Below are 25,759 nucleotides of genomic sequence, written 5' to 3'. Positions count from 1 at the left end.
TTGGGAGTTAGGCTTGTAGAATATATTTAGGTGAGAGATCACAAAAGTTATATATTGACCTCTTCAGTTTTCCTAGTTGGGCCCTTAATTACTGTTTTCAAATAGTGCTGCTCTCAACATTTTGTAAATGCATTTTTGTGTGCACCTGTAAGTCCAGAAATGGACTTACTAGATCAAATAATATGTCAGTTTTCTGGTTTTAGATGATGATGAAGATATTGTAAAGAAACAGCCTAATTTTAGATGTGTTTGAATGATTTCTTTTGCTTTTTGTTTGTTTGATTTCTTTTTAGAGGTAGATGTTATGAGTTGAAATAAATTATGTTACTTTTTAACTTCTCATGGGAATAAAAGACTGAAGATTTTGTTATCTCAGTAACAAATGTCAAAAAAGTTAGTTAAAATATTAGAAAGAAGTTTAACTAAATGTTTATATAATTTGGGGGGTAGAGGATTTTGTAATCATGGCACCAAAGATTATTAGATTTGACTGAATAAAAATAGCAAAATTTGTGTTTTAAAAGCATGAAAAATAAGTTAAAAATAAATGAAAATCCTTGAAAATATATGTAAAAATCTAGTATTATGTCATTCAGATTGAAAATGTAGAACTTGTAGACTTGGAAACATTCCCTTTTAGTAACAGATTGAAACACTGAACTTATCATATAATGTTATCTTGGGGAAAAAATTTACATGCCTGGAAGAAATCTGGAAAGATATTGAAATAGTAGTACCCATTACCTGTGAGTAATTGCGTTTTGGTAATTTAACTTTAAGAAGACATTCATTCTATTGTGTCCAATTAAAAAAAAAAGATTTTAAATGCCTTCTGATTTTGAAAAAAGAAAACCCAACCTGACGTATTTACAACTTGAAGTAGATTTTCCCATTAATTTGAATTCTGATTGCCTCTTGTATTTTTCTCTTCCTTTTCTGTAAAATTGTCTTTAGAAAGGTGATTTTAGAAAATAAAAATTTAGGGAAGACAATGCTAAGTATTCTCTTGATATTTAATGGTTCTGTGAGACTGAACCATTGGCTCAGTCTCACAGAATGAGTTGTGGCTCATTTTATCTATTCTATCGTCAATGGCTGATGTCTAGAAGACAGCCTGGGACCAGCCAAGTCAGATCTCAACACTGGTGTTGAAGTTGCTTACTATTGGTTTCTCTTTTGAATTAATGTGATTCTACTCACTCTTCTGGTGAATCATCTTAGAAGGTTCCATATTTTGGTGCAATGTCAGGACAGGATAGAATGGTGATCTTTCTATCTCATAAGCCCAGGGCTGCATTATGGACCCTAGAAGCACCTTGTTCAAAGGAGCACAGCTTTTGAATTCAGGTTCAAGCATTTTATTTTATTTAAATTTTTTTTTCTTTTTTAAAAAATTATCTTCTGTTGCCACTATATAGTATATCATTAGTTTTTGATGAAGTGTTCGATGATTTATTAGTTATGTATAACAGCCAGTGCTCAAGCATTTTAAATGTTGACTGTGTGACCCTGAGAAACTTAACTTTTATGCACTTCCCAATCTTCCTCTGTGGAAGGGGAGGCATAAGGCTTACTTTGCAGACTGAGGTTTACTTGTGATAACCTAACACTTTTACCAACAGTCCTTATGTATCTATTTGTTTCTGCCTCTTCTTCCAAATGTAAATTCCTTGAGGGTGGAGACTTGGTTTTGTCACCATTGTATCCCTTGTTCCTACCTGGCATATATCAGTTATTCTGTGATTCTTTTTGAATAGAAGAATGGACAGGTGGATGGCTAGTGTCTGATACACAGCAGTGACTCAACAAGTTCTTGTTTGTTTTCACATCATCTCCAGCTTCATCCTAAATGTTCCTCTTTGTCCCCCTATTCATTTTTGTTGCTGCATAAGTCCTTTGAATGAAAATTCATATAACAGCACATTGTAAACTTCAAAGCACTGTAGAATCATGGGTTATTAATATCACCATAATGTTAATGGTATTATATAATTCTGTTTCTCTCCCTGAATCCTGCTAGCTTTTAATCTCTTTTTTTTTTAAAGAGAAAAACTGTACCAGTTATTTTTCTATATATTGTACATGCTCAGTAATGTTTATGGAATGAGTTTTAGTGAAAAAAAAATCACTTCTAATTTGAATGTATCTTGAGAAGCCTAGCATTTTACATAAGAGGCAAGAGATCTTAATCAGCCTGAGACTTTTAGCTAATGGACAAATTCTTCAAGAATTGCACAGGGATATGGTATCTTTCAGGCACTAGGAACTGAACGCTATTGAGATCCTAAAATTGTATATGGGTTAAGCCAGGTTGCCTGCAGATGTGTCTTTAGGTATCCTCACCTACCTCTGCATTAGACAGGGGAGACTGCCAGTTGCCCCATCTTCATTGCTCTGCTCCTCTTTTCCCAAATGCACGCACAGTCTAAGCTTCCTTAGACACTGAATTGGAAGAATCATATAATAATCAGCATAGGGAATAGTGTCAGATATTTGAAGAAATATAATTTTCAGTGGGGAAGCTGGCAGTTGCAGATGCAATGGGAGTTATTAAAAAGTTACTAACGTGTATATATTGAGATTTTTCCATCTGTCTTTCCAGTTTAATCCCACTGTGGTCTATGAGTTTACCTTGTATGATCTGTGAAGGTGTAAACACCATATTCTATGGCCCAGAATATGATCTCTCCTGGTGAATGTTCCGTGTGAGTTTGGGAAGAATGTGTGTTCTGCTGTTGTTGGATGAAATGTATTATAAATATTAATTAGATACAATTGGTTAATGTTGCTACTTAATTCAACTATATCATTATTGATTTTCTGCCTTTGGATCTTAAATTACAGGTAGAGGGATGTTGAAGTCTCCAGCTCTAATAGTGGGTTTCTCTACTTCTTCTTGTACTTCTATCAGTTCTTGCCTCACCTACTTTGATAATCTGCTATTAAGTGCATGTGCATTAATCATTGTTACATACTGGGAGAATTAGCCCCTTTATCATCATCATTATAAAGATCTTCTTTTACTCTCTGATAGTTTCCCTTGTTCTGAAGTCCACTTCATCTCAAATTAATGTATCTATCCAGTTTTCTTCTGCTATATTTTTTCTCCAGTGCATTACTTTAAATCTGTGTCTTTATATTTAAAGTAGGTTTATTGTAGGAGACAGATGATAGTTGGGCCTTTTAAAAAAATCCACTCTGGGGGCGCCTGGGTGGCTCAGTGGGTTAAAGCTTCTGCCTTTGGCTCAGGTCGTGATCCCAGGGTCCTGGGATCGAGCCCCATATCGGGCTCTCTGCTCCACAGGGAGCCTGCTTCCTCCTCTCTCTCTGCCTGCCTCTCTGCCTACCTGTGATCTCTATCTGTTAAATAAATAAAATCTTTAAAAAATATATTAAAAAAATCCACTCTGTGGTTTCTGGCTTTTTTTTTTTTTAAGATTTATTTATGTATTCATTTGAGAGAGTGAGAGAGGGTGCGAGTGCAGGGAGAGGGGGAGAGGGAGAGAGAAAATCCTCAAACAGACTCTCCACTGAGCAGGGAGCCTGACATGGGGCTCAATCCCAGGGCCCCAAGATCATGACCTGAGCTGAAGGCAGATGCTTAATTGACTGAGCCACCCAGGTGTCCCTCATTTGTTTTTCTTTTTTACACTCCACATATAAGTGTAATCATATGGTATTTGTCTAAGGCTGACTTATTTCACTTAGCATAATAAGTCCATACATGTTGTCACAAATACCAAGATCTTATCTTTTTTATGGCTGTGTAATATTCCTGTGTGTGTGTGTGTGTGTGCGTGTGTGCATGCGCGCGCGCGTGTGTGTATTACATCTTCCTTGTCCATTCGTCTATTGATGGACACTTGGACAGCTTCCATATTTGACAATTGTAAGTAATGATGCAATAAACATAGGGTATATATTTTTGAATTAGTGTTTTCATTTTCTTTGGGTAAATACCCAGTAGTGAAGTTATTGGCTCAAATGGTAGTTCTAGTTCTAATTTTTTGAGGAACCTCCATACTGTTTTTCACAGTGGCTACACCAATTTACATTTCTACCAACAGTGTGTGAGGGTTCCTTTTCTTCACATCTTTGCCAACACTTGTTTCTTGTGTTTTTGAGTCTAGCCATTCTGACAGGTGTGAGGTTGTATCTCATTGTGGTTTGGTTTGCATTTCCTACAACAGGTTATTTTTGAGGTTAGGTTCCTATTATGCAATGGGAGTGATGTCGCTTTTCTCACAGGGCTGTTGAGATCCCTGTTTCAGAAGAAGTATATGAGGTTTAAAATAAGGTTCCAGGCACCAAGTGAGTGCTCCTGAAGAGGACCATATTACCAATGGTGGTTCTTGGGCATCAGTGGAGTATATGTCATGGATTCCATGTTGACGTATGCTAAGTACAGAAAAACTGAGTCCCCTATGACAAGTTCAGCGGAAGGTAGTTGTAGAGGTGATGTTTGGGAGCCAGTTTTCTTGAGATTAAAGCATCAATCAAGGGGCTCTGCTTTTTTTAAAGTTTAATTTTATTTTTTCAGTGTTCCAAAATTCATTGTTTATGCACCACACCCAGTGCTCCATGCAATATGTGCCCTCCTTAATACCCACCACCAGGCTCACCCAACCCCTCTCCTCCCTCCCCTCCAAAACCCTAAGTTTGTTTCTCAGAGTCCACAGTCTTTCATGGTTCTCCCCCTCCCTCTGATTTCCCCCAATTCACTTTTCCTTTCCTTCTCCTAATGTCCTCCCTGTTATTCCTTATGTTCCACAAGTAAGTGAAACCATATGATAATTGACTCTTTCTACTTGGCTTATTTCACTCAGCATAATCTCTTCCAGTCCCATCCATGTTGATACATCCTTTCTGATGGAGGCATAATACTCCACTGTGTATATGGACCACATCTTCCTCATCCATTAGTTTGATGAAAGGCATCTTGGCTCTTTCCACGGTTTGGCGACCGTGGCCATTGCTGCTTTAAATATAGGAGTACAGATGGCCCTTCTCTTTACTACATCTGTATTTTGAGGGTAAATACCCAGTAGTGCAATTGCAGGGTCATAGGGAAGCTCTATTTTTAATTTCTTAAGGAATCTCCACACTGTTTTCCAAAGTGGCTGCACCATCTTGCATTCCCACCAACACTGTAAGAGGGTTCCCCTTTCTCCACATCTTCTCCAACACATGTTGTTTCTTGTCTTGTTAATTTTGGCCATTCTAACTGGTGTAAGGTGATATCTCAATGTGGTTTTGATTTGAATCTCCCTGATGGTTAATGATGATGAACATTTCTTCATGTGTCTGATAGCCATTTGTATGTCTTCTTTGGAGAAGTGTCTGTTCATGGTTCTACCCATTTTTTGATGTGGTTATCTGTTTTTTTGAGTGTTGTGTTTGAGGAATTCTTTTTTTTTATTTTTTTTTAAATTTTTTATTTTTTATAAACATATATTTTTATCCCCAGGGGTACAGGTCTGTGAATCACCAGGTTTACACACTTCACAGCACTCACCCAAGCACATACCCTCCCCAATGTCCATAATCCCACCCCCTTCTACCAAACCCCCTCCCCCCAGCAACCCTCAGTTTCTTTTGTGAGATTAAGAGTCACTTATGGTTTGTCTCCCTCCCAATCCCATCTTGTTTCATTTATTCTTCTCCTACCCACTTAAGCCCCCATGTTGCATCACCACTTCCTCATATCAGGGAGATCATATGATAGTTGTCTTTCTCTGCTTGACTTATTTCGCTAAGCATGATACGCTCTAGTTCCATCCATGTTGTCGCAAATGGCAAGATTTCATTTCTTTTGATGGCTGCATAGTATTCCATTGTGTATATATACCACATCTTCTTGATCCATTCATCTGTGGATGGACATCTAGGTTCTTTCCATAGTTTGGCTATTGTGGACATTGCTGCTATAAACATTCGGGTGCACGTGCCCCTTTGGATCACTACGTTTGTATCTTTAGGGTAAATACCCAATAGTGCAATTGCTGGGTCATAGGGCAGTTCTATTTTCAACATTTTGAGGAACCTCCATGTTGTTTTCTAGAGTGGCTGCAACAGCTTGCATTCCCACCAACAGTGTAGGAGGGTTCCCCTTTCTCCGCATCCTCGCCAGCATCTGTCATTTCCTGACTTGTTGATTTTAGCCATTCTGACTGGTGTGAGGTGATATCGCATTGTGGTTTTGATTTGTATTTCCCTGATGCCGAGTGATATGGAGCACTTTTTCATGTGTCTGTTGGCCATCTGGATGTCTTCTTTGCAGAAATGTCTGCTCATGTCCTCTGCCCATTTCTTGATTGGATTATTTGTTCTCTGGGTGTAGAGTTTGCTAAGTTCTTTATAGATTCTGGACACTAGTCCTTTATCTGATATGTCGTTTGCAAATATCTTCTCCCATTCTGTCAGTTGTCTTTTGATTTTGTTAACTGTTTCCTTTGCTGTGCAAAAGCTTTTGATCTTGATGAAGTCCCAATAGTTTATTTTTGCCCTTGCTTCCCTTGCCTTTTGCGTTGTTCCAAGGAAGATGTTGCTGCGGCAGAGGTCGAAGAGGTTGCTGCCTGTGTTCTCCTCAAGGATTTTGATGGATTCCTTTCTCACATTGAGGTCCTTCATCCATTTTGAGTCTATTTTTGTGTGTGGTGTAAGGAAATGGTCCAATTTCATTTTTCTGCATGTGGCTGTCCAATTTTCCCAGCACCATTTATTGAAGAGGCTGTCTTTTTCCATTGGACATTCTTTCCTGCTTTGTCGAAGATTAGTTGACTGTAGAGTTGAGGGTCTATTTCTGGCTCTCTATTTTGTTCCATTGATCTATGTGTCTGTTTTTGTGCCAGTACCATGCTGTCTTGATGATGACAGCTTTGTAATAGAGCTTGAAGTCCGGAATTGTGATGCCACCAACGTTGGCTTTCTTTTTCAATATCCCTTTGGCTATTCCAGGTCTTTTCTGGTTCCATATAAATTTTAGCATTATTTGTTCCATTTCTTTGAAAAAGATGGATGGTACTTTGATAGGAATTGCATTAAATGTGTAGATTGCTTTAGGTAGCATAGACATTTTCACAATATTTATTCTTCCAATCCAGGAGCATGGAACATTTTTCCATTTCTTTGTGTCTTCCTCAATTTCTTTCATGAGTACTTTATAGTTTTCTGAGTATAGATTCTGTGTCTCTTTGGTTAGGTTTATTCCTAGGTATCTTATGGTTTTGGATGCAATTGTAAATGAGATTGACTCCTTAATTTCTATTTCTTCTGTCTTGCTGTTGGTGTAGAGAAATGAAACTGATTTCTGTGCATTGGTTTTATATCCTGACACTTTACTGAATTCCTGTATAAGTTCTAGCAGTTTTGGAGTGGAGTCTTTTGGGTTTTCCACATATAGTATCATATCATCTGCGAAGAGTGATAATTTGACTTCTTCTTTGCTGATTTGGATGCCTTTAACTTCCTTTTGTTGTCTGATTGCTGAGGCTAGGACCTCTAGTACTATGTTGAATAGCAGTGGTGATAATGGACATCCCTGCCGTGTTCCTGACCTTAGCAGAAAAGCTTTCAGTTTTTCTCCATTGAGAATGATATTTGCGGTGGGTTTTTTGTAGATGGCTTTGATGATATTGAGGTATGTGCCCTCTATCCCTACACTTTGATGAGTTTTGATCAGGAAGGGATGCTGTACTTTGTCAAATGCTTTTTCAGCATCTATTGAGAGTATCATATGGTTCTTGTTCTTTCTTTTATTGATGTGTTGTATCACATTGACTGATTTGCGGATGTTGAACCAACCTTGTAGCCCTGGAATAAATCCCACTTGGTCGTGGTGAATAATCCTTTTAATGTACTGTTGAATCCTATTGGCTAGTATTTTGTTGAGTATTTTCGCATCTGTGTTCATCAAGGATATTGGTCTATAGCTCTCTTTTTTGGTGGGATCCTTGTCTGGTTTTGGGATCAAGGTGATGCTGGCCTCATAAAATGAGTTTGGAAGTTTTCCTTCCATTTCTATTTTTTGGAACAGTTTCAGGAGAATAGGAATTAGTTCTTCTTTAAATGTTTGGTAAAATTCCCCCGGGAAGCCGTCTGGCCCTGGGCTTTTGTTTGTTTGGAGCTTTTTAATGACTGTTTCAATCTCCTTACTGGTTATGGGTCTGTTCAGGCTTTCTATATCTTCCTGGTTCAGTTGTGGTAGTTTATATGTTTCTAGGAATGCATCCATTTCTTCCAGATTGTCAAATTTATTGCCGTAGAGTTGCTCATAGTATGTTCTTATAATAGTTTGTATTTCTTTGGTGTTAGTTGTGATCTCTCCTCTTTCATTCATGATTTTATTTATTTGGGTCCTTTCTCTTTTCTTTTTGATAAGTTGGGCCAGGGGTTTATCAATTTTATTAATTCTTTCAAAGAACCAGCTCCTAGTTTCGTTGATTTGTTCTATTGTTTTTTTGGTTTCTATTTCATTGATTTCTGCTCTGATCTTTATGATTTCTCTTCTCCTGCTGGGCTTCGGGTTTCTTTCTTGTTCTTTCTCTAGCTCCTTTAGGTGTAGGGTTAGGTTGTGTACCTGAGACCTTTCTTGTTTCTTGAGAAAGGCTTGTACCGCTATATATTTTCCTCTCAGGACTGCCTTTGTTGTGTCCCAGAGATTTTGAACCGTTGTATTTTCATTATCATTTGTTTCCATGATTTTTTTCAATTCTTCTTTAATTTCCCGGTTGACCCATTCATTCTTTAGAAGGATGCTGTTTAGTCTCCATGTATTTGGGTTCTTTCCAACTTCCTTTTGTGGTTGAGTTCTAGCTTTAGAGCACTGTGGTCTGAAAATATGCAGGGAATGATCCCAATCTTTTGATACCAGTTGAGTCCTGATTTAGGACCGAGGATGTGATCTATTCTGGAGAATGTTCCATATGCACTAGAGAAGAATGTGTATTCTGTTGCTTTGGGATGGAATATTCTGAATATATCTGTGATGTCCATCTGGTCCAGTGTGTCGTTTAAGGCCTTTATTTCCTTGCTGATCTTTTGCTTGGATGATCTGTCCATTTCAGTGAGGGGAGTGTTAAAGTCCCCTACTATTATTGTATTATTGTTGATGTGTTTCTTTGATTTTGTTATTAGTTGGTTTATATAGTTGGCTGCTCCCACGTTGGGGGCATAGATATTTAAAATTGTTAGATCTTCTTGTTGGACAGACCCTTTGAGTATGATATAGTGTCCTTCCTCATCTCTTATTATAGTCTTTGGCTTAAAATCTAATTGATCTGATATAAGGATTGCCACTCCTGCTTTCTTCTGATGTCCATTAGCATGGTAAATTCTTTTCCACCCCCTCACTTTAAATCTGGAGGTGTCTTCGGGCTTAAAATGAGTTTCTTGGAGGCAACATATAGATGGGTTTTGTTTTTTTATCCATTCTGATGCCCTGTGTCTTTTGAGTGGGGCATTTAGCCCATTAACATTCAGGGTAACTATTGAAAGATATGAATTTAGTGCCATTGTATTGCCTGTAAGGTGACTGTTACTGTATATGGTCTCTGTTTCTTTCTGATCTACCACTTGTAGGCTCTCTCTTTGCTTAGAGGACCCCTTTCAATATTTTCTGTAGAGCTGGTTTGGTGTTTGCAAATTCTTTCAGTTTTTGTTTGTCCTGGAAGCTTTTAATCTCTCCTTCTATTTTCAATGATAGCCTAGCTGGATATAGTATTCTTGGCTGCATGTTTTTCTCGTTTAGTGCTCTGAAAATATCATGCCAGCTCTTTCTGGCCTGCCAGGTCTCTGTGGATAAGTCAGCTGCCAATCTAATATTTTTACCATTGTATGTTACAGACTTCTTTTCCCAGGCTGCTTTCAGGATTTTCTCTTTGTCACTGAGACTTGTAAATTTTAGTATTAGGTGACGGGGTGTGGGCCTATTCTTATGATTTTGAGGGGCGTTCTCTGAACCTCCTGAATTTTGATGCTCATTCCCTTTGCCATATTGGGGAAATTCTCCCCAATAATTTTCTCCAGTATACCTTCTACTCCCCTCTCTCTTTCTTCTTCTTCTGGAATCCCAATTATTCTAATGTTGTTTCATCTTATGGTGTCACTTATCTCTCGAATTCTCCCCTCGTTGTCCAGTAGCTGTTTGTCCCTCTTTTGCTCAGCTTCTTTATTCTCTGTCATTTGGTCTTCTATATCACTAATTCTTTCTTCTGCCTCATTTATCCTTGCAGTGAGAGCGTCCATTTTTGATTGCACCTCATTAATAGCTTTTTTGATTTCAACTTGGTTAGATTTTAGTTCTTTTATTTCTCCAGAAAGGGCTTTTATGTCTCTCGAGAGGGTTTCTCTAATATCTTCAATGCCTTTTTCGAGCCCGGCTAGAACCTTGAGAATTGTCATTCTGAACTCTAGATATGACATATTACCAATGTCTGTATTGATTAGGTCCCTAGCCTTCTGTACTGCCTCTTGTTCTTTTTTTTGTGTTGAATTTTTCCTTCTTGTCATTTTGTCCAGATAAGGGTATATGAAGGGGCAAGTAAAATACTAAAAGGTTGGCAACAACCCCAGGAAAATATGCTTTAACCAAATTAGAAGAGATCCAAAATCGTGAGGGGGGAGAAAGGGGATAAAAAGAGGTTCAAAAAGGAAGAAAGAAAAAAAAAAAGAAAAAAGAAAAAAAAAGAAAAGAAAAGAATTAAAAAAAAGAAAACATCTAAGAAAAATGTAAAAAAGAAAAAATATATATATTAGATAAACTAGTAAAAAATCGTTAAAAAAGAAAAAGGTAACAGTTAAAAAAAAAAAATTTACCCGAAGGCGAGAAAAAAAACAACAAAAAATGAAAAAGAAAAAAAATTAAATTAACTGCAAGACTAAAAAAAAATCACAGGGAAAAAGCCATGAGTTCCGTGCTTGGCTTTCTCCTCCTCTAGAATTCTGCTGCTCTCCTTGGTATTGAAACCGCACTCCTTGGTAGGTGAACTTGGTCTTGGCTGGATTTCTTGTTGATCTTCTGGGGGAGGGGCCTGTTGTAGTGATTCTCAAGTGTCTTTGCCCCAGGCGGAATTACACCGCCCTTATCCGGGGCCGCGGTGAATAATCCGCTCGGGTTTGCTTTCAGGAGCTTTTGTTCCCTGAGCGCTTTCCGTAGAGTTCCAGAGGACGGGAATACAAATGGCGGCCTTCTGGTCTCCGGCCCGGAGGAGCCGAGAGCTCAGGGCCACACTCCTCAGTGCGCCCTCAGAGAACAGCGCCCAGTTACTCCCGTCTGCCTGACCTCTGGCCGCGCTCCGAGCTCACTGAGCCTGCGACCGGTTCAAGGCAACCCCAAGCTGTGAGCTTACTGTCGGCTCTGTCTCTGTAGCCGGCTTTCCCGTTCCAATACCCGCAAGCTCTGCAACACTCAGACACCCCCAATCCTTCTGTGACCCTGCGGGACTTGAGGCCACGCTGACCCCGCGTGGGCTTCGCTCCGGTTTAGCCTCTGGAGCGATGTCCCTCAGCGGAACAGACTTTTAAAAGTCCTGATTTTGTGCTCCGTTGCTCCGCCGCTTGCCGCTTGCCGGGAGCCGGCCCCTCCCCCCGGGGTCTGTCTTCCCGTCGCTTTGGATTCACTTCTCCGCCGGTCCTACCTTTCAGAAAGTGGTTGTTTTTCTGTTTCCAGAATTGCTGTTCTTCTTGTCTTCGATCTGCCGATGGATTTTCAGGTGTTTGCAATCTTTAGATAAGCTATCTAGCTGATCTCCGGCTAGCTGAAGCAGTCTCAGTTTGCTACTTCTCCGCCATCTTGACTCCTCCCCCTGAAGAGTTCTTTATAGATCTTGGATATCAGCCCTTTGTCTGTAGTGTCATTTGTGAATATATTCTCACATTCCTTGGGTTGCCTCTTTGTTTTGTTGACTGTTGCCTTTGCTGTGCAGAAGCTTTTGATCTTGATGAAGTTCCAACAGTTCATTTTTGCTTTTGTTTCCTTTGCCTTTGGAGACATGTCTTGAAAGAGGTTGCTGTGGCCGATGTCAAAGAGGTTACTGCCTATGTTCTCCTCTAGGATTTTGATTATTTTTTTAATCTTTTCCTTAAAAATCCAATTTAGAGAGTAGCCTTGAAAAAGAACATTCACAGTTTAAGGGTAGGATTTCCTAGCACCATAAATTCTATTTATTATTTGATAACTTTACACAGGAAGGAGAGGCATAGGGATATACTACTCTGAATATTGCCATACAAACAAATTAAAATGACTTATTGTCAGGGATTTTTGATATAACAGAGATCTTTGAAGTTTGACTGTAATGGTATAGAGATTCTCTGAACTTAGAAGAGGGGATATTCATTCCTTGAGACAGAGGGGTTAGTCCCTGCCCTCGCCATAAAACAGAGAAATCTGTCTGTACTGAGAATCACACAGAGAGAAGGAAACCTAACATAAATTCCACAAGTTACATATATTATATAATTTAATTCCCACATGTATTGTGCAAAATAGATGTGAAATTAAATATTAATGAATTTCAAATTAGTATCATCCCCTTGGTAGATCTAGAGGAGGAGCACCATTGACATTCATAAATTGTCAGTCAGCAGTTTGTGGCTCTGGGATTGGAACCTTGATCATCTGATAAACACCCACGTGGCAGATTATCATGTTAATCACATAAAACAGCCAGTGTGCTGTCTAGCACAACATTCCATGAGTAACAGGCAAACATTAATTCCTTTATGTATACTGTGGGTGAATGGTGGGAGGCATCTTGGGAGTTGATCCTTCTCCAATTAGATAATACCAGAACTAATAAAACATGTAATTTTATTGGTGTGCAAGACCCAGAATGTTTTACACATCTTATCTCACTGAATTGGCTCCTGACAGTTTCAAATGTCTTAAAATTTGTGGCTTGACCATTTGAATCAATGGTTTTTATTTGACAGGTGTCTTGACCATGAAAGTGAAATGGGTACATGCATTGATGTCAAGGTAAGCAACCAGACCTGTGTCAGGTTGACATTTCCGCGCTTTGCTTGTGAGTGCGCCCTCTTCTGGTCCAGAACTTGTTCTCCAAGTTCCCAGGTGCTTAGTACCTTCTTTTGCTCTCAGATCCTGACTGTATTCACATCTACAAACCTCAAGGAGTAAAGTAACCGCTAATAAAGGGGGAGCTTGGTATTTTAAGAGGGACAAGCCTTAAACTAACAGATGAGTTTCAGATGGTAGAATTCTAGGCATCAGCATGCAAATAGGGGGAGTTTGGAGTTTGGGGACTTCCCCTGTGCTTAGAATATATGTCACTCCTAATCTTTTAGGTAGGGGGTTGATGGCAGGCAACCTCCTCAGGAACTTTTTTTTTTTAATTTATTTTCTTTGAGGCAAAGATTCGAACATGGGTCAGGATGCTAATCAGGATGTCATCAGAGGAGCAGAAGAGGAAAAGGAAGGATCTGGGTTGAGTTTATAGAAAGATAAAGTCTAGAACAATGCATGGAGAAGAGATACTCAAGAAGTTTCTGTTCTCTGGCTGAATCTTATAGTCCCCAGTGGGCTCGTAAATAAGCTCGGCTGGTACATGACATGCAGCAAATGCCAACAGTCTGTGGGCACACTCCCTCCCTCATGTACCTGCCAGTCTGTTCTCTGAGTACTTTGTACTTGGACTGACTTTGCATTGCATGTGGTCTAATCAGGCACATGTAGCTCCTTTCTGTCCTCACGTTACTGCTCTCTAATAAGGCCATGAGAATTTATATCTGGCTTATTCATCCATCCTCCTGGGCACAGGAGAGTATGTTTGTGGGCAGATGCTAGACATGACAAGACAGGAAGAGATTGCAGAGAGACTGTAACCTTTAAAAAGCCATTTTCCAGAGGAGAACACAGGTAGCAACCTCTGTGACCTTGGCTGCAGCAACTTCTTGCTAGACACGTCTCCAAAGGCATGGGAAAAAAGGGGCAAAAATGAACTTGGGACTTCATCAAGATAAAGACCTTTCACATGGCAAAGGAAAGAGTCAACAAAATGAAAAGAAAACTGACAGAATGGGAGTAGGTATTTGCAAATGTTTTATCAGTTAAAGGGCTAGTGTCCAAAATCTATAAAGAACTTACCAAACTCAACACCCAAAAACAAATAATGCAGTCAAGACATGGGCAGAAGACATGAAAAGATATTTCTTCAAGAAGACATATAAATGGCTAACAGACACGAAAGAATGTTCAACATCACTTGGCATCAGGGAAATACAAATCAAAACCACAATGAGATACCACCTTACACCAGTCAGAATGGTAAAAATTAGCAAGTCAGGAAATGACAAATATTGGTGAGGATGTGGAGGAAGGGGAAAACTTTTACACTTTTGGTAGGAATACAAGCTGGTACAACCACTCTGGAAAACAGCACGGAGGTTCCTCAAAAAGTTGAAAATAGAGCTACCCTACAACCCAGTAATTGCACTACTGTGTATTTACCCCAAAGATACAAATGTAGTGATCCAAAGAGGCACCTACACTCCAGTGTTTATAGCAGCAATGTCCACAATAGCCAAACTATGGAAAGAGCCAAGATGCCCATCAACAAATGAATAGATAAAGAATAAATAAATAAAAGAGATGTGGTGTGTGTGTGTGTGAATGCAATGGAATATTACTCAGCCATAAAAAGTGAAGTCGTGCCATTTACAAAGACATGGATGGAACTAGAGGGTATTATTATTATTATTTAAATTTAATTTTTTTTCAGTGTTCCAAGATTCATTGTTTATGCACCACACCCAGTGCTCCATGCAATATGTGCCCTCCTTAATACCCACCACCAGGCTCTCTCAACCCCTTCACCCTCCTTCCCTCCAAAATCCTCAGTTTGTTTCTCAGAGAACTAGAGGGTATTATGCTAAGTGAAATAAGTCAATCAGAGAAAGACTATGACATAATCTTACCCATGTGGAATTTAAGAAACAAAGAAGAGGGAAGAGGATCATAGGGGAAGAGAGGAAAAAATAAAATAAGACAAAATCAGAGAGGGAGAATAAACACAAGAGCCTCTAAACCATAGGAAACAAACTGAGGGTTGCTGGAGGGGAAGGGGTAGGGTATGGGGTAATGGGGGTGATGGACATAAAGGAGGGCACATGATGTAATGAGCACTGGGTACTGTATAAGACTGATGAATCACTGGCCTCTACCTCTGACACTAATAATACATTATATGTTAATTAATTGAATTTAAATAAAAAAAAAGAAACTTTTTTGGTTCCTGCTAACACCTGCAGCTTTGGACAACAGAGAAGGGATTTCCAAAGTCCAAAGTTAGAGGGTGCATCTGGGGACATGGTTCTTTATATCCCTAGATCTTTATATCCCCTTATGTACATATAGGAGATACATATCCCTATGAATCACGACATGTTGTCCTGAATGTCTCTGTGAAGGAAGGCTTTGCAGAATCCAAAATCCATGTCTTCACTAATTTTTCACTCTCTGGGGTGTAGAGGACACATTCTTACTTATGTTTTCTAAAAGCAGAGATAATTAATTATAAGAATGTTCAACATCACTTGGCATCAGGGCAATACAAATCAAAACCACAATGAGATACCACCTTACACCAGGGTGGTCAGACCCTCAGATTCCCTAGAGTTGATCAATCTTGGAATTTTCCTTTTTGGTCCATGAGGAAAACACACAGGAGGGTCTGAAAGACCAAGCATGGGATAAACAACTGATCATAGCAAACTCTGCCTTTTGCACTTCCAAACAGCCTGTCAGCATACAGAATCTCATAAGCATTGAGTTTCTATCATTTGCCAAGTGTCAGGTTGGGCATGTTGCCTACGTTAACATATTAAATCCTGCAAACCACCCATTTGCTGATGATTTGATGGACATTGACATTCACAAATTAGAAGGACACTTTGCACTACAGTCTTCACATCATGAGCCCAGCTCTCTTCTTGGCACATATTGTGACCTTTCCCTCAGGTGACATAGCACAAAATACGTGGGCTTTCCCTAGAATATTTTGGCTATTTTGGTGTGTGCACCATTTAGGGCAGGAGTGGTGAATATCTTTTCTATGGAGGAAAAACATTCATATAAAAACAATAGAAGATGACAGACTCATAAGAAAAGCAACTTACTAGCTAAATATACGTTAGCACTTTCATCTAACACACCACTTAATTATATTAAATAAATATTTGATTTTAATTTGATATAAATTTTAAGTCAACACAATATAAAACTTTTAGTTCACTTCCTTTGAAACAGCATGGAATTGAACATCTATTAAATAGGTAAAATAAATAGTAAAAAGGTACAGCAAATTTGATTCTTAATTCCTGTTATGGCCAATTAAAGGGAAGAAAGACACCTACATTAAGAAATAAGGTATGACTTTTGAGGACTACAAGGTCATTTCAGTTTTTTGCCATGCATAGCTCTGTGATGGGCATCCTTGGATGTTTGTCCACACCTTAGAATACGTTCCTAGAAAGACAGTAGTTAGGACTAAAGCATGTACTTTTGAATGATTTTTTGATACATGTTACCAAGTCTTTAGAAAGACAGTACAATTTATGTTTTCACTATCTGTATATAAGAGAGCTTATTTTCCTGTATTTTGTTAGCATTCAGTATTATGTTTACTTTTAACCTTTGCCTTTCTTTTTTTATTTTTTTAAGATTTTATTTATTTATTTGACAGACAGAGATCACAAGTAGGCAGAGATACAGGAAGCAGGTTCCCTGCTGAGCAGAGAGCCCAATGTGGGGCTCAATCCCAGGACCCCTGGACCATGACCTGAGCTAAAGGCAGAGGCCTTAACCCACTGAGCCACTCAGGTGCCCCTAGCCTTTGCCATTCTAATAAAAAAATTTTCTCATGGTTACATCTATACAGGTAAAGAAACAAGGATCTTGTAGGAGCAATAAGTTCAGATAGAAGAGAGCAAGAGGAACTTGGAATGTGATGAGAAAAGGAGGGCATACTGTGAAATGGAATCGGGGGCCAAACAGGTAGAGGGATGATATGGTAGAAATCAAGGAGATGCTGAGCAAGTAGGCAATTTAGGTGACTGAGACTGGAAAGAAGAGCACTGATATGATTCTGTGGGGTTCAGAATGTCTAGGGCCCTGCATAGCTGAGATAGAAAGGCAGTCAAAGGTGATATTCTTCAGTCTTAGCAAATTATTTACTAGTTGTAATGGGAGTCCAACAGGAATATCTAGGAAGAGTGTTTAATGGAGTAGGCATCTTGTTCTTTTAATTCATCTCAACCATACACAGTGTTATCTTTTGGGTTCTGCCATATGCCAGAAGTAAGTGTCATACACTTGTGCAACTTCAGGGCTATTTGTTATTGAATGTGGAAGGTAGCACTTGGGTTCTGGAATCAGGAAGACCTGGGTCTGAGCAGGTTCTGCCTCTGACTTCCTATATGGTCCTGGGTAAGTCAGTCTTCCTTACTGGGCCTGCATTTCCTCATTTGTAACAAAGGAATGACACTATGTGCTTCATAGAGCTGCAATGAATATTTAATTAAATGATGTTCCTAGTACATACTAAGCATCCAATAAAAGGTGGTTGTTGTAATACCAACTGTGAGAATAGGGTAACTTGGGGTGGTTTTTCTGTGGAAGTAATGTCTTCCTTCCTCCTTTTCATTATTCATGGTGGGGTCAGCAGATAGATGGCCATGCACATAAGATGTCTCCCTCATTGATGCCAGAGGTGAAGGTAGATGCCAGGGATCATTTGTCTCTGTCAGTTTGGAGAAATATATTTTCAATCATGAACTAGGAAAAACATTTTCTTCTTCTCCAACACCTTCCACAGGGCATCTTTGATCTCTCTGTTTCTCAAACTGTAAATGAGAGGGTTGAGCATGGGGATGACCAGCGAATAGAACACAGACACCACCTTGTCCCTGCTGAGTGAGTAGCTGGAGCTGGGTCGCAGGTACATGAAAAGGGCCGTCCCAAATAACAGAGTCACCACCATCAGGTGTGAGGCACACGTGTTGAAGGCTTTCCTTCGGCCCTCCACTGAGCGGATCTTCAAGACGGCAGCTCCTATGTAGCTATAGGAGATGAGGAGGATGAGGAATGATGTCCCCCCGACAGTGACCACCACGAGAAAATTCACCACTTGACTGGGGAAGGTGTCAGAGCAGGAAAGTGCCAGGACCGGTGGGAGGTCACAGAAGAAATGGTTGATGATGTTAGGTCCACAGAAATGGAGCCGAAATACAGAGCTGGCCTGGATCAGGGAGCTCAGGAAGCCACCGGCATATGCCCCAAGCACCATGCGTGTACAGCGGTGTAGAGCAGGGGATTGGAGATGGCTGCATATCGGTCGTATGCCATGGCCGTCAGGAGGAAGCACTCAGTGAGACCCATGCTGACAAAGAAAAAAAACTGAGCAGCACAGCCCAAGAATGATATGGTCTTTTGCTCCTGGAAGAAATCAGTGAGCATCTTGGGGGCCACTGTGGAAGAGTAGCAGATGTCAATGAAGGACAAGTTGCTGAGGAAGAAGTACATGGGTGTGTGCAGGCGGGAGTCACCTCTAATCAGAAAGATAAGAGCCAGGTTCCAGACCAGAGTCACAAGGTAGATACCCAGGAAGGTCACAAAGAGAAGGGTCTGGAGTTCTGGATGGTCTGCAAATCCCAGGAGGATAAACATGGTCACTGAAGAGCTGCTGTTCCAGGCCTTGCTTGTGGACATGTTTCCCAAGGACCACAAGGACAAGTTGCAGACCTGGCATAATAATGATAATCTACATTACAGGTGATGTCAGTCAACAAAAAATTACAAAGGGCACGAGAGGGACAGTACAGTATTGAGAAGATCATAACTTTATGCAAAGACTCTTTCTCTCAGAAGGCAGTTTTAGTCATTGTACTCCGTACGCTTACATAGTACAGTGTGATTGTACAAAGCTCAGATTTTGGATTCAGACTCCCTGTGATCAGCTCCTTCTCTACCACTGAGTAGCTGTGTCACTTTGGGTGAGATATCCAAAATCACTAGGCTCCAGTTTCCTTATCTTCCCAAATGGGTGACAGTGCCCCACTTCACATATTTGTTTTAGGAATTAAACAAGGCAAAGTGGGTAAAGTGACTGACACATAGTACATGACACATAGTACGACAAGTGAAAGTTGTCAGGACAGTTTCGTGGGTCCCAGATGAGTCATGTCATACCCTGAATTAACTGGTCATCTAGTCTTCTTCAAGTTTCCACACCGGAACAGGGAAATTAATAGAGCAACCAGGTTCATCTCTGTAGTCGTGAAATGATCAGACATTTAGAATATTTTTAATCTGAAGGATTAGGCCAGAGGTATAGAGAAGTGCTCTCAATTGTAAACTATTCTGAATATACTAAGTAGTTCCTTTTTCAAATTTGTCTGTAGTCAGAACTCTAAGCTATTGACTTGTTAAGAGATGGGGACTCTGGATTTGGACGGCCTGTATTCAGTCCCTAGGTTTACCATTTAGTGTGATCTTGGGCAGGTCACTTGGACATTGCCTCTTTCTCTGTCGAATCAGAGATCATAGTAGCACTTACTTTGTTATTAGTATCTGTCATCAATCGTCTATTACCTGTCTTCTATCTACCTATCTATCTAATCTATCATCTCTCTATCATCTCCTTTAGCACATGTCTGACCTGTAGGAAGTACTCTGTGTTTGTTGTTGCTGCTGTTGTTTAAACCTAAATACAAAGTTTCTTCAATCAAATTCCTAGAATTTTCAGTGTATGAAACACCTTTCATAGATCAAGTGTTGATTCCACCCATTTCACATGGATAATAATTCTTATCACCCCCCCGACACACCCACACTAAGTCTCAGTCCCTATAAATCAGGAGAGAACTCCCACTGTCAGCAGATCTCTGATGCTGAGGTCCAGTCCCTGCAGAAGGAAAAAAAGTGTGGTTAGAGGGACCCTGTGGCTCACATTGAATGGCTTTTATATGTTTGGAACATATCTTGGTTCTTCCTTGGGTCTTAATGTATTTTGATGAGCACTGGGTATTATATGCACTAGTGAATCATTGAACACTACATCAAAAACTAATGATGTGCTATGTGCTGGCTAACTGAACATAATAAAAAAAAAATAAACAATTTGGAAATCAGTGAAATTACCTTAACTGTCTTTAAAACTATACTTTTAGCCTATTCTACCTACCTCTTAAAGTACAGAGAATCTCATAAATTCCATTTTATTTTTCAAAATGGAAGTGTTATTTTATGAATTTAAAAGCAATATGTGAGCACTGTAAAATAATTGGATCAATATATAAGTGAAATGTCAAAACTAAAAATAATGTGCACAAAAGCAAAAATGAACTTTTGAGACTTCAAGATAAAAAGCTTTTGCACAACAAAGGAAACAGTCAACAAATTTAAGAGACAATCCATGGAATGGGAGAAGATATTTACAAGTGACATTTTGGATAAAGGGCTGGTATCCAAGATCTATAAAGAACTCATCAAACTCAACACCCAGAAAACAAATAATCCAGTCAAGAAATGGGTAGAAGACATGACCATACCCCTCTCCAAAGAAGACATCCAAATGGCCAACAGACACATGAAAAAAATGAGCCACATCATTAGGTATCAGGGAAATGCACATCGAAACCACAATAAGATACCACCTTACACCAGTTAGAATGGCCAACGTTAAAGACAGGAAATGACAAGTGTTGGCAAGGATGTGGAGAAAGGTGAACGCTCTTACACTGTTGGTGGGAATGCAAGCTGGTACAGCCACTCTGGAAAACAGTATGGAGGCTCCTCAAGACATTAAAAATAGAACTATCCTATGACCCAACAATTGTACTACTAGCTATTTACACCAAAGACACAGACGGAGTGATCCAAAGGGGCACATGCACCCCAATAGTCATAGCAACAATGTCCACAATAGCCAAACTGTGGGAGGAGCTGAGATGCTCTTCAGCAGGTGAATGGATAAAGAAGATGTGGTCCATATATACAATAGAATTTTACTCAGCCATCAGACAAGGTGAATACCCACTGTTTGCACTGACATGGATGGAACTGGAGGGTATTATGCTAAGTGAAATAAGTCGAGCAGAGAAAGACAGTTATCACATGGTTTCACTCATATGTGGAACACAAGGAATAGAGTGGAGAACTACTGAGGGAGTAAAAACTGAATAGGAAGAAATCAGAGAGGGAGACAAACCATCAGAGACTCTGTACTCTGGGAAACAAACTGAGGGTTATAGAAGGGAGGGGGCAGGGGGATGGGGGTACCGGGTGATGGGTATTAAGGAGGGCATGTGTTGTAATGAGCACTGGGTGTTATATGCGACTAACGAATCAATGAACACATCAAAAACTTACGATGTACTATATGCTGATTAACTGAACATAATAAGAATAAAATCATGTGCAGTTCCTAATCAATCCAGAAAAAAAAAAAAAAGAAAAACCTGGGAATTATGACATTCTATTTCCTGAAATAAGAGCTCTTAGCATTTTGGTGTACACCTTACCTGTGCGAATATATGTATATGTGTCTGGTTGTTTATATTATAGAACACAAACCCTCTATAAATTACATATATTATAGAAGTCATTCCAAGTCAGTCCCTTCACAGTTTGTGAAGTAATTCTCTATTTGTTCTGAATTTTCTTATTTTTTTTTTTAAGATTTTATTTATTCATTTGACAGACAGAGATCACAAGTAGGCAGAGAAGCAGGCAGAGAGAGGAGGAAGCAGGCTCCCTGCTGAGTAGAGAGCCTGATGTGGGGCTTGATCCCAGGACTCTGGGATCATGACCTGAGCCGAAGGCAGAGGCTTTAACCCACTAAACCCCTGCTCTGAATTTTCTTGATCAGTTTAAGAGAGCCATTTTATTTTAATAGTCCTAGTTTTTAAAAAATCAATTCATATCTACCCATTGCCAGTCAAGGTTTCATTGACCTTAACTTTCTTCCTGAAGCTTATACACAAAGAGACATCCATGGAATTGGGATCTCTTCTTCTCCCTCTTAATTGTTCCTGCTACAGACTTTTCAGTGCTAAAATCCTCAAATTTGGATAGTGAGAGAATGTGAAGCTCCTTTTGGCCATCACCATGCCATCATTGTGCAGAGTTCCAGAGATCCCACACACTTAACAATCTTGCCAATATGGCTTGAAGCTTTATACTCAAGAGACTCTGCCCCTGTCTGTGAAAGGTATGTAGACTTCCCAGAATCAGGAGAGGATTTTTTTTCCTCTTGAAGAAAAGACAGAGACCTGCAGCAAAGTTTGGCATCATCTAGTACAGATGTAGAGCCACATGGAGAAATTGTGAGCAAAAACAGCTCTGCTGGAGCCTTCATCCGTTCATGTAAACTCAGCCCTCAGTCTGGTAGAAACCTGAGGTTCGTGATGTGATTCAAGGTCTTTGGAACACTTGTTCAGCTTACCAGCAAAATTAGGGGAGTAAGATGGTGGTTATCATTCTGGATAGGCTTCAGGACAAGCCTGGTTCTCATCCTGACTCTGCCACTTGCCAACTCTGGGATATTAGGCAACTCATATAACCTCTCTGAGTTTCAGTGCCTCCATTTGTACAGTGGGGATAATCACGACTTCTTTTTTTTTTTTTTAATTTTTTTATTTTTTATAAACATATATTTTTATCCCCAGGGGTACAGGTCTGCGAATCACCAGGTTTACACACTTCACAGCACTCACCAAATCACATACCCTCCCCAATGTCCATAATCCCACCCCCCTCTCCCAAACCCCCTCCCCCCAGCAACCCTCAGTTTGTTTTGTGAGATTAAGAGTCACTTATGGTTTGTCTCCCTCCCAATCCCATCTTGTTTCATTTATTCTTCTTCTACCCACTTAAGCCTCCATGTTGCATCACCACTTCCTCATATCAGGGAGATCACGACTTCTTAACAGAGTTGTTGGAGGATTGCTTAAGATAATGTGCAAAAGGTTCACGGTCTCGAGATAAGATCTTTGCTTGACAAACTAGGACTGTGATTCCTATCAGCAGTGACTATTCCTTAAATAATTCTTTAAGGAATGGAGTCTTCTTTGAAAACACTTCCCCTCATGTGGTGGGTTGAAATGAGGGGTCCACTGATGGGCCATGTAGGTTTGTGACAAGTGTTGGGAGTGAGGGTGAAGTCTGTAATGATCTGGGGAGGAGAGGGTTGATGGGTCCATGGCAAGTCTGTTTTGAATGATGCCATCAGGGGGAAAACGTTCACATTTAAGGATGGAATTTCCCATCTCCAGAAACAGAAAGTGAATCTGAACAAATTGCAACAAAAGGAAAAGCATATTCAGAGCCTTATTCTTGCCCATGGATGCCATGAATCTCAGCCATCTTACCCTAGAACATGAAACAGAAGGTGTCTTCAGGCTCTGTGGAGTCCTTCATGTCACTGACATGCTAAGTCTGCTAGTCTAAGCTTAACACAGTTGGTGATGGAGTTAAAAAACAGTACAATGGGAGCTCCTGGGTGATTCAGTTGGTTAAGTGGGTGACCCTTATTTATGGCTCCAGTCATGATCTCAGGGTCCTGGGATCAAGCTGAGCATGGGGCTTGGCACTCAGCAGGGAGTCTGCTTGAGGATTCTCTCTCCCTCTGCCCCTCCCCCAGTTCTCTCTCTTTCTCTCAAACTAATAAGTAAATCTTAAAAAATTAAAAAAAAAAAGACCCATGGTATAATGACAAAGAGAACTTCAGCCAAACTGGGGAGTAGGAGTGGATCGTCTGATCTCCCCATCATTCCTGCTCTGGGCTTTGTCTTCCTCTTTATGAAGTCTCCTCCTCTCACCCTTGCAGGAGCCTGATACCCTCAAGGTCTTCTTCCAGGTCTATCCTTCATCCAAACATACAAATAATTTATGGAAATGGAAGTCCCTTTCGACATAAGGTGAGCATTCAAAGGCATCAAAACTTTAATCCAAGAATTAAGACTCAGATGGTCAAATTCAGGCCACCAGTTAGAATAGAGAAAGAGGATATTGGAGGTTAGAGGTCTCTGTCATGTTAGGAAAATCTGCTGTGTAAAGTCTGCCCAGTCACAGCTATTTAAATTGCTTTTCAAACCACCTACTAATAATTGGAGCTCTGTTGAAGGGTGTAACAATTGCTTTCAAAATTTCATTCCCTCTTAATTCTCTTTTTAGTTGCAAGGGCTCATAGTCCAGGAAACCCATTAAAGCAGTGTTAGGGTAAGATTGTGGCTAAATTTGGGGAAAGAATTGACAGGTATATGGAGAAAAACTCAAATCCAAAGAACAGCTTAGTCATCTGTATGGGCTTGCAGATCTAAAGTGCTCTATAAAGCGAGATTAATGTGGGCAAGAAGACAAAAAGTAAAAGAATGACTGCACTCACCCTCTTCCTCTTGTTTGTCTGTCCTTTAGCTGATGCTTGTCTTGAGTTTTGCTTTGTAAAGAGTCTAGTCATGCTCCGGTAACTGCTTCCAATCCCCAAAGTACTAATGAGCTGGGAGAGCAAGCTTGGGGCTGGTTTGTTCATCAGAAATAAAAATATCCATAGAATGTGTGCTTGTGGGCAGAAAGGAGGAGCGAAAAATTATACAGAAATAAGAGAGAGAATCTTTAAGAAGCTCTTCTAGTATCTGCCAGTATCTGCAGTTGGCGTCATTTTGAAAATGTTGTAAAGCTGGGGTTGGAAATGATTTTGAGAGAGGGTTTCTTCCCCTCTCTCCTTGGAGATGTTTCATTACATTTGCCCTTGAGGGTCTTTTATGAAAGAGAAAGAAATGTATCACCCAAACCTCACAGATTTGTAGTTAATTGATCTCTGGGGTGGTTATGGAGAACACATAAAATGCTCTGACGGTAAATGCTTACCAAACTTCATCCCAATGGCCAGCTCCTCTGATCCCCAAGGCCATTCAAAATCTCTTCTGGTAGTCCATGATGAGTGAACTTAGGAAAGCAGCAGGACTTGGAGGACAAGATGGCTTTCCTCTGAAATTTTTAAAATTTTCTCTGGTATAACATGATGTAGTATAAAGATGTAAGACTTTTATTCTACAGAGGACCATGTACAAATAAAAAATAATTTGAGGCTAGACAGACATGCAACAAGAAGGAAGTCACTAATTCATGTGTTTGGAGAGGGAGAGAGAAAAGGAAGAGGTTTGATTCATTTGTTTCTTAAACTGAGAATATTGAACTTTGATGAGAATTGGAAGGGGGGATATTTGAGCAAGCTCAAATGAAGCTGACAATCTTTTTTTTTTTTTTAAAAGTAGATAATCTTGAATCTCCAAGTGACTGAACCTTGAGAGACGAGAATGGTCTCTTACCCTGTCCGAAGAGCCTATCCCCTTTGGGCTTGGGCAGAAGGATGATTTAATTGATTAAAAAAGTGGTTCTCATAAATGACTCTTAATCTCACAAAACAAACTGAGGGTTGCTGGGGGGAGGGGGGTTGGGGGAAGAGGGGCGGGGTTATGGACATTGGGGAGGGTATGTGCTATGGTGAGTGCTGTGAAGTGTGTAAACCTGGCAATTCACAGACCTGTACCCCTGGGGATAAAAATATATTACATGTTTATAAAAAAATAAAAATTATTAAAAAAAGTGGTTTTTCCAGAATCACTTTCCAGAATCACTTCTCTCCTCTCAGGCTGCACCATTGTCCTGAAACCAGATGAGTGCACTTTGATTCTTCTTTTGGGATCTTCCTTTTAGAGTTCCTGAGGGAAATTTAGATTCATA

General features: G+C 39.9%; 1 protein-coding gene across 1 annotated transcript; it reads right to left on the bottom strand.

The window, feature by feature from the left end:
• Positions 1–17,780: 17,780 nt before the first annotated feature.
• LOC309840407 (olfactory receptor 5A1-like) lies at positions 17,781–18,724 on the bottom strand (the record flags this gene model as incomplete). Its single annotated transcript, XM_082682454.1, is given in 2 exon segments — positions 17,781–18,310; positions 18,313–18,724. Coding segments are annotated over 2 exon segments (942 nt in total).
• Between the last annotated feature and the right edge of the window lie 7,035 nt (positions 18,725–25,759).

This window comes from Mustela nivalis (genome assembly GCF_964662115.1).
Source record: "Mustela nivalis genome assembly, chromosome: 9".
Taxonomy (NCBI): Eukaryota; Metazoa; Chordata; class Mammalia; order Carnivora; family Mustelidae; genus Mustela; species Mustela nivalis.
The sequence above is the reverse complement of the archived record's forward strand: the minus strand, read 5'-3'. Positions and strand labels throughout refer to the sequence as shown.